We start from the raw sequence: 9,072 nt of genomic DNA, 5'->3' as shown, positions 1-9,072 counted from the left end.
TGATGAATTAACATTTACATGGACTTTTGCAGCTGACGGTCCTTACTGTGTATATTTTCTTGTATGGGAGGGCATATCTGGTAAGCATGGTTACGATGCATGTGCCATCTTCATAAATGATTATTGTATGACTTATTCTTGCATATTAATCCTGGGTGAAGGTCTTTATAACCCTACTTGTGTTTGAGTTTTATAGGCGCTTTCTGGAGTTGGAGCTACTATTCGTGAAAGAGCTATTCTTCTGGACGATACTGCACTTAGCGCCGCCCTGAATGCTCAGTTTCTGTTTCAGATTGGTGTCTTCACTGCTGTGCCAATGGTTTTGGGATTTATTTTGGAACAGGGTTTTCTCCAGGTACTGGTTCTCCACCATTTATTCATATCATAGTGTTCTGAGTTAGCTTGTTCATCTACAATATAGTTTTATTGGCTTGTAAGTAGCTTTATGGTCACACATCCACATGTTTTCCTTATAATGTATTATTGCTAGTTTAAAATTTATCTCGTAACCCATCTTTCGTGGATACAGGCATTGTCAGTTACAGCTAAGCACTGTATTCTGGATACAGGCTCTAGTGTTTTGAATTCTCATATTCTTTTGTTCGATTATCTGAAAGCAGATCCTTACTTGATGCGGGCATATGGTTATTTGGTCAAAATTAATTTTATACTGTGTTTTGCAATAGAACTTATTTGTCTCCATCTTCCATTGTGTAGGCCATTGTGAGTTTCATAACAATGCAATTCCAGCTATGTACTGTCTTCTTCACATTTTCCCTTGGCACAAGAACTCATTATTTTGGACGGACAATTCTCCATGGTGGTGCAAGGGTATATTCTCATTCTCCGTTATTAAATCTCTCTATATCGTCTGGAATGTGATAAACAGTATTTTTTTACAGTACCAAGCCACTGGAAGAGGCTTCGTTGTCAAGCATATTAAATTTTCTGAAAACTACCGCCTTTATTCCAGAAGTCATTTTGTCAAAGGGTAATCTCCTCGTATACTCTTTAGCTTTATGTATGTATATTTTTAATGTATACCTGTATTACCCATAGTAAAAGATGGAAAATTCATTGATATGCTCCCTTTTTTCTCTAGGATGGAGGTTATTCTCTTATTGGTTGTCTACCTTGCATATGGCAATGATGAAGCTGGTGCAGTTTCCTACATCCTTCTGACTGTTAGCAGCTGGTTTTTGGCTGTTTCTTGGCTGTTTGCTCCGTATCTGTTCAACCCTGCCGGGTTCGAGTGGCAGAAGTAAGTGGTGTTATCTTATACATATCTTGTTGAGTAACATGTTCCCCCATTGAACAATTTTCTTCTCTCCTTTCAGAGTCGTGGAGGACTTCAAGGAATGGACAAATTGGCTCTTTTACAGAGGTGGAATTGGTGTGAAAGGAGCTGAAAGCTGGGAAGCTTGGTGGGAAGAAGAACTGGTAAGAACTAATGCTCTTCAGGCTGTAACAGTACACTTTTCAGAGATGTTTCAGGGATTTTTACTTGGCTGTCAACTAGTTTATCTACTTGATTTGGCATATAATAATTATATTTGTGCGTCAACAGTCTCACATTCGGACTTTGAGCGGGAGAATAATGGAGACTATCTTAAGTCTTCGATTCTTTATCTTCCAGTATGGTATTGTCTACAAACTGGAGCTGCAAGGATCAGACACATCATTTGCGGTATAGCTTTTCCCTTCATTGACTACTTGATTTTGCATATCTTAGTTTGCTAGTGTTCCCCTTTGTTGACTAGTTGAAGAGTGGGAGAACTCATTTATGATTTTACAAGGGTTGCTCTATGATCTTTTCTATGAACGCAGCTGGTTAATAATATAACTTATCTATCTGCAGGTGTACGGTTGGTCATGGGTTGCATTTGCAATGAGTATAGTACTTTTCAAGGTCGGTTTATTACATCAGTATGCTTCGTTTTCCAATAACCTTAATCTTTTGACTGAATTGCATTACATGATCTGAGATATCTCCCTTGTTTTCTTTGGACATTGAAATAGGTTTTTACCTTCAGCCAGAAGATTTCTGTCAATTTCCAGCTTTTACTGAGGTTTATACAAGGTCTTTCCTTATTGGTGGCTCTAGCTGGCATAATCGTAGCGATAGTGCTCACAGACCTGTCAGTCGTAGACATATTTGCCTGCGTATTGGCTTTCATACCGACAGGATGGGGAATACTTTCTGTAAGAAATTCTTGTTTCTCACCTTAGATACCTTCATTTCTTTCTCGTCTTTGCAGAGTTGTAATGGTTACTGACATATCCTCTCTCTTGTTGTAGATTGCGTGTGCTTGGAAGCCAGTCATAAAGCGAATTGGAATGTGGAAGTCGATCCGTTCCCTCGCAAGACTCTACGATGCATTGATGGGAATGCTCATATTTCTTCCCGTTGCGCTCTGTGCTTGGTTCCCTTTTGTGTCAACCTTCCAAACACGTATGATGTTTAACCAAGCGTTCAGTCGTGGTCTGGAGATCTCTCTTATCCTCGCAGGAGACAATCCCAATTCCGGCCTTTAAGAATCTCATTAGATTTTCCATTTGGAAGTACTATTTGTGTTTGTCATACATATTTATTTATGTTTAGTTTTGCGAGTGTAGTAGTAGCAAGCAATTGATGGGAGCCTGTCTGTAGTTTTAGGCATTTTAAGAATTTTGTAAATTACCAAAAACCCCACACCGTTACTCTCAGATCTAAACGTATTTACTGTTTTTAACTTTTAAGTGAGCCAAACGGAATGATAGTGAAATCTTTTTGATTTCTTGTTATTATGACAGAAGAAACCACAATGAAGAAATATTTAATAGATATAATTGAAATGAAAATTCACTACGTGGATGGTGTGTTGTATGTAAAAAACAACATACTAGCTAGACTGTGAGAGTTGTGAGAGTTGTAATTCGCCTAATCCTTAGGTTTTTCAATGAAGAGATATTATGAGATTGTTGCTACATAATCTTCTTTCTAAACTATATTTTTAATATAAACGGTTTTTTAGGTGCTTATTAGAGCCTTGGACTATTTAAAAAAAAATCCGCGAGATATGAAAAGCCCATTATTCTATAGGCCCATCTAACAAAGTCGAGACCTAATTCCGAACGCTGAAAGGAATCGCTGGAGGAGGTAGAAGGTTCTAGTCGGAAGGTCTCTCAGAAGCCTACAAAAGGTACCGTTGGGGAAGCAGAGCCCTTTTTATTTACCAGAAAACTCCACAGAAATCGTTATTGGAAGCTTCTAATAAGCAGAGAGAGAGAGAGAGAGATGGCGGGAGACACGGGTAGGAGGAAGATCAAACTTTTCTGTCCCGCGGTATCCAAGATTGTGGAGTGGGTTGCTTGGAACGACCAGAAACTAGACTTTAGAGCCATAGCCGCAGTGTTTGGGCTCGAACCATCGACGGTGAAGCTCAATGGTCACTTCATAAGCAGAGGTATTGACCTAATGGCCACTTATGTGACATGGCAGTCTTTGCTCGCTTTCTTCTCCGCTAAAGGCTTGTCTACTGGAAAACACGAAGCCGATGCTCTCCTCGTCCACGGCAAGCTCTCTAAACTCGGTTCCAAAAGTAAGCTTCTTCTTCCTTTGCTTTGACAGTAAAATTTTCAATTCAAACTCTTATCTAAAATTATTATTTCTATCTCCTTTGTTCCCAGGAGCACACTCTGATCCTCAGGAGGGCTTATTAACCTGCGATGATGATCTTGGTCTACTCAAAACGAAGAAGTTCAAACATAAGTGTTCAGGTATGAGGAGTTTTTGTCACACCATTGTAGTTTTAAGATTATGATGTGTCTTAGAGTTTAATCTGACTTTTCGGTTTCATCAGTTGGAGAATCTCTGAGCTCTGAATGTAACAAGAGAAAGCTATTATTGCCTGAAGATTCACACTCACACAAGAAACTAAAACTCAACATGGATGTTAGCTTTGGAGGGAGCGGTTCTCAAACGCCGTTGAAGTGCAGTTTCATTAGTGATGATGGTCTCAAGAGGAGAAGAGAAGATGATATGATTGCTTCTGCTTCTTGTAAGAAGATAAGATGAGAAGGACTATGTAGAAATTGAGCAGCCTATGTATGTAAAAGTTTTTATCTCTCAAGTATTTTGACTAAACGAGAATGCAAAATTCTAATACAACTCTAAGAGCAAATCTTACACGGACCAAAATTACCTTGTCGATACACATATGGTACAACTGGTTCTTTTTTTTCTTGTAAAGATTTAATTAAGCCTAGCTACTTACTTGTCCGTGGAAAAATATTGCCATGCTGCAGCAGCTCCTGCAATTAATATGATTTTGAAGATAAGTTTAGTAGACAAGAACGAAGATTCAGCTGCAGGCGACTCTGATGATGGTGCTTCAATTGGTCTCCCTCTAATCTTGGCTGTCAATCTTAATAATAACTGCTTAACTCCACCTGTTTTCTTTCCTGCTGGAGAAAACAGAACAATCATAAATCAGACATTAGAATCAAGGTTTTCTCAGCCGAATTGAGCCTCAAATTATCTTGAATCCTGGCCACAGAGCATTTGGTGACTAACCTTGGCTTTTGAGAAACCTTTCTTCTTCACCGATTCGTCTACGTAGAACATTGAGCAATGATCCGAAATACAATGCGAAGATGGTACATGTGATTGTGATTACATTGTAAGGCATGCTAAAATCAGGAGTTGTCAAAGGTACGAGCAATACTTCTGTGTAGGAGCGAACTAGGGATTTTTCCTGCAATAGACCAGAAGACAAATGAAATTATTGTAGTTGAATTAAGTAACAAAGGAAGATAAACATTAACCTTTTGAGTATTATATTGGTTCTCTACCTTAAAACTTGATAATAAGGGTGATTTGCTGAGCTCTTCTTGGAAATCCAAACTAGCATGATGACTGGGGAAGCTTATCAGAGCCGATGGAATGTCGAATCCTTGATTAGCATCAGGAGGATATTCATCTATATGTAGAAATCCCTGGTGAGAATTTCGGACACAGATCAGTATACACACAGTATCGAGACACGCAAGATCAAATCTATTTGACGATCAGATTATGCTACGTGAATTGGAAAGTATGGTGAACGAATGATCACCTTATCATATTCGATTGATATGGCAGCAGATTTAACTTCACATGGTAGTTCCAGCATCATCTCCAACATTCCAGATGACACTTTATCCGTAGATGGTGAAACATTGATCTTCTTTAAGACCTCACTGTCTGTCTTCTGTTGTTGGTCCACAAAAATTTGTAAGGTATGGTAATAAACCTTAATATACCATGGGAAAATTTGGAAAATGTTTGCTTTTATTGTACAGCGTCCATCGGTGAGTTCTCTGCCGGGTAACTTCTCCTGTGATTCTGTCGCTTTTAATAAGATGGCTATTGCACCCCTTTCGTTCCCACTTCCCATCAAAAACCGACTAGCCTGTAATGGAGCTTGTTGACATGACCATTTTGAGGGAAGTTTCCAATTAAGGCCAAGATCAAATGGCTCGCTGTCACTAGATTTGTCAATATCAAAGATAAAGAGCAAGCCGCTGCTTTCTCGAAGAACCCTATCTGGCTTAAGGGACAAATCAAAATCTGCATTCTTCCAGAGTTTGTGAGCTTCTATTTCTGTATCTACGTTCTTTGATTCGTGACCAAGACGACCCTCCAATTGAAGATACACATTACTTGACTTTGCAAGAACACAACTCCCAACTACTTTTCGCCCAAAGAGGGAGCTGAGGGACCAACTTGGCTGCATATTTGTTTCCACAGAAGTAGTTTCCGGCTGAAGAACAACAGTAAGAGTTTGCTCGAGCACTATGCCAGAACCCAATCCCTCTTGACCAGATTCAACCGTGGATAAATGCAACCTCTGAGAATGATAAAACCCTCTGTAAACAGAAGGCCTATTCATTAGTGCGGAAATGCCATCCTTGTCTCTACACGGAAGCAGCTTTAGCCATGGGGTCAAGTTCTCGGTACAAACAGCTTCACGTGGCAGTGAACCATACCTCAGCTTGTCAGAATTTGTCCCAAACCCCCAAGTAGGAGCAGCATACGAAGTTGAAGACTCTAGAAAGTTGATCGAAGCACAGAAAAGCCCTGACAGGGCGTGGGTTAAGTTTTTCCAAGAAGTATCAACCTGAGACTGAGGAACATCAAACACAGCCCACAGCTCTACCCCAACAGGCTTGGCGTTCATACTTGATAGAGGGTCAAATCCTCCCCAATGTTCATGGTTCCAACGACCCTGAGTAAAAGATAGCTCCATCTCCTTGACCCGGAATTTCTGAACCTGTATCAGAATTCACATTATGAGAGATTACATAAAACCAAAACACACTTGCACAAACTCAAGTTACTCTTAGAAAGCTGCATAATTCTATATCACTGCTACTCAAAATCAAGATTCTCTGAAACAGTTGGTACAAAATTTTCAATTAGAATCTTCCAAGCTTAAAGCAAATTCGAGACAACCTAATCACATCTAAAGCTGAAATCTCCCCATCCAAGCAAACCAAATAAGAAAAAATTCTAATCCCTAATTTCTAATCTCAGTTCTTATTATGATGAAAGAGGAGTTAATGTACCAACTGAGAGATAGCTTTCGGGAAGAGATGGTGATGGCGGCCATGGGAATTAGACGGAGGAGCTCGGTTCTCGAAATGGAAGTGAGCTAAAACTTTTCGATCAGGCAAAGGCTTCAACAGTAATGCCTCGCTGAATTGTTCAGCTTCTTTCGATCCAAAAGCGACCGCAACCAAAAACGATTGCAAAATTAACAAAGGGATCCAAGATCGAACAAGGCTAGCCATAATCGGGATTCAGTGATAAAAAAAAACACCGGAGTAGGTCACTGCGCGGATCGGGTCATTACGAAGTATTAATGCCTCAGCTCCGGCGAAGGAGTGAGATAACGAACGAAGACGAAGACGACGACGTGAGAGTTGTGTTTAGTTCCTCCTCCTCAACATCATCAATTCATCATTATTCAAAGTTTTTTTTGGATCAGTGAGTTTTGGTTTAGTCTGGTTTTACTCTCGGTCGGTTTAGCTCGATTTTAGTTTTTAAAAGGGATTGCATGCGAGTGGGCTTCAAAGTTTTGGGCTTCGTCGAGCTTGCCAAACAAAGTCCATAACAATACATGAAACATTACAACTTGATATCAAGTCATCATCTCTGACTCTTTGTAATTAAGTTCACAAGGTTCATCATATTGATACTTGAAATGACAGCCCCAGCTAAGATGTAATTATTACAATTAAGAATTTATTTCAAGATGAAATTTCTATATTGCTAATCAATTTTGTGTTTCTGTGATTTTTCTAATCGTTTGAACTGTTTAAAATTTGATTATTTTTGGCTAATTACATTTACCAAAAAATATATATATATAATTGTTTTGTTGAAAGAATTAGATGGTTCCAAATTCTGAACTTGAACTATATGAACTAGATGGAACCCTTTCTCTAAATAGTATAGTAAATTGGTATGAATATATTCATATCAATTCACATAACTATCAAGAAGAAGAGTTCCATACAATTCACATAGATCAATCTCATATTTTGAATAATCTAGTTCTTTGATCTAACAACCAATTTTTGATAAATAAGTGTTTTGACAGTACTGTTATTTATAATTAATTTTAAGATTGTTTATTTTTGTAGTTGCCGATGTGGGATACAAAAAAAAAATTTCTTCCGGGCCATTACTTAAAGATTGCTATAGATACGTTATTGGACTTTTATTGGACTTAGATCTACTTTAGATGTATGTTATCTTGAAAATTAGTAAAACCAAATAACAAAAGAAAAAAATATATATATTTTTTGGGCCATTACTTAACTATTGCTATAGATTCGTTATTAGACTTTTATTGGATTTGGGTATATTTTAGATGTATGCTATCTTGACAATTAGTAAAACCAATTACTTAACGATTGCTATAGATTCGTTATTGGATTTTTATTGGATTTGGCTCTATTTTAGGTGTATGTTATCTTGAAAATTAGTAAAACCAAATAACAAAAAAAAAGTAGTACTGTATCAACAAAATCACCATTTATGTTGTATTTATTATATACAAACAATAAATATATTTTTCCTATAAATTGGCTCATATGAGCTGATTGATATTTTATTGACAAAAAAAAAATATATCTTTCATGAAGTTATGTAAATTATTAAGAATCATGAGGAATACATGGTGAATATAGAAATTTATGGTGTATATAAACTATATTGTAATGATTTTGGACCAATATAAATTGAGATAAAAATCACAAAACGAATAACCAATATATTGTGAGATAATCATCAGACCAAGTTTTTTTTATATAAAAGAAAAGTAGCAGACAAGGGAGAATAGAACCTGTTATAAAACATCCACAAAACTACAAAGCAGAAGGACACAAAACATTGCGGTTAGATATATCTCCACTGTCCAAGATTGGAAAAAAAGTACTAATTTACAAAACCAAAAACGTCACCAGTGTAACTCCTCGACTGCACGCATACACAGAAAACTATGGAGTGTACCATACTCAATATTAGTTTTAACGATAATGACTATTTAATCGGGCAGATTCTTTTCCCATTATACCCCTAACGCCAACAATTAAAAAAAAAAAAAACAAAAAGCCGAAACCCGCCCACAACAATGATAATCTCCGCCACAACTCCACCACCCTGTGAACTAAACGATGACGTTTCTACTACTTCTGCTCTTCTGTTTTCTCTCGCCGGCAATCTTCTCTGCCGATTATATCCCTTCAACGTTGGACGGACCTTTCGTTCCCGTGACGGTGCCGTTGGACACTTCTCTCCGGGGAAAAGCCATCGATTTGCCTGACACTGATCCCCGCGTCCGCCGCCGTGTCACCGGTTTCGAGCCGGAGCAGATTTCTATCTCCCTCTCCTCCGATCACGATTCTATATGGGTCTCTTGGATCACAGGTTCATTTTCTCACCTTCAATCACTTTCTCATTTACTGAAAAATTACGTTATCTTTTTTATTAATTACGTCATTTTTTTGGCTAATTACGTGATTAATAATCCTCTTCAATTCAAT

At 37.9% G+C, this 9,072-nt stretch overlaps 4 protein-coding genes across 5 annotated transcripts in view; 3 read left to right on the top strand and 1 right to left on the bottom strand.

Annotated features, from left to right (window-relative positions):
• Nucleotides 1–2,743, top strand: part of LOC104731560 (callose synthase 9) — a 16,618-nt gene extending 13,875 nt beyond the window's left edge. Inside the window, exons 45-52 of the mRNA XM_010451014.2 lie at nt 718–831; nt 903–991; nt 1,103–1,261; nt 1,338–1,440; nt 1,568–1,687; nt 1,859–1,909; nt 2,020–2,202; nt 2,299–2,743. Coding sequence (XP_010449316.1) covers nt 718–831; nt 903–991; nt 1,103–1,261; nt 1,338–1,440; nt 1,568–1,687; nt 1,859–1,909; nt 2,020–2,202; nt 2,299–2,535 — 1,056 coding nt within the window. The 3' untranslated portion in view covers nt 2,536–2,743. The remainder of the gene's footprint in view (nt 1–717; nt 832–902; nt 992–1,102; nt 1,262–1,337; nt 1,441–1,567; nt 1,688–1,858; nt 1,910–2,019; nt 2,203–2,298) is intronic.
• Nucleotides 3,017–4,078, top strand: LOC104731484. Its single transcript, XM_010450907.2, has 3 exons — nt 3,017–3,581; nt 3,670–3,759; nt 3,843–4,078. The coding sequence occupies exons 1-3, from the start codon at nt 3,278–3,280 to the stop codon at nt 4,055–4,057; spliced, it is 609 nt and encodes a 202-aa protein (XP_010449209.1). The 5' UTR covers nt 3,017–3,277; the 3' UTR covers nt 4,058–4,078.
• Nucleotides 4,089–7,035, bottom strand: LOC104731341 (GPI transamidase component PIG-T). 2 transcript variants are annotated; one of them, XM_010450717.2, is made up of 5 exons: nt 6,589–7,035; nt 5,097–6,293; nt 4,834–4,977; nt 4,556–4,736; nt 4,089–4,446 (listed from the first exon to the last, which is right to left on the bottom strand). In XM_010450717.2, exons 1-5 carry the CDS (start codon nt 6,811–6,813, stop codon nt 4,253–4,255), a joined length of 1,941 nt encoding a protein of 646 aa, XP_010449019.1. In that variant the 5' UTR covers nt 6,814–7,035; the 3' UTR covers nt 4,089–4,252. The 2 variants fall into 2 exon arrangements, with proteins under 2 accessions (XP_010449019.1, XP_010449094.1); XM_010450792.2 differs by having other exon boundaries at nt 4,089–4,443; nt 6,589–7,034.
• The window catches only part of LOC104731252 (purple acid phosphatase 15-like), a 3,849-nt gene continuing 3,424 nt past the window's right edge, over nt 8,648–9,072 (top strand). The window contains exon 1 of the mRNA XM_019244876.1: nt 8,648–8,956. Within this exon, the coding sequence (XP_019100421.1) occupies nt 8,704–8,956 (253 nt within the window). The 5' untranslated portion in view covers nt 8,648–8,703. The remainder of the gene's footprint in view (nt 8,957–9,072) is intronic.

The sequence above is a fragment of the Camelina sativa genome, chromosome 1 (genome assembly GCF_000633955.1).
Source record: "Camelina sativa cultivar DH55 chromosome 1, Cs, whole genome shotgun sequence".
NCBI classification, from domain to species: domain Eukaryota; kingdom Viridiplantae; phylum Streptophyta; class Magnoliopsida; order Brassicales; family Brassicaceae; genus Camelina; species Camelina sativa.
The sequence above is the reverse complement of the archived record's forward strand: the minus strand, read 5'-3'. Positions and strand labels throughout refer to the sequence as shown.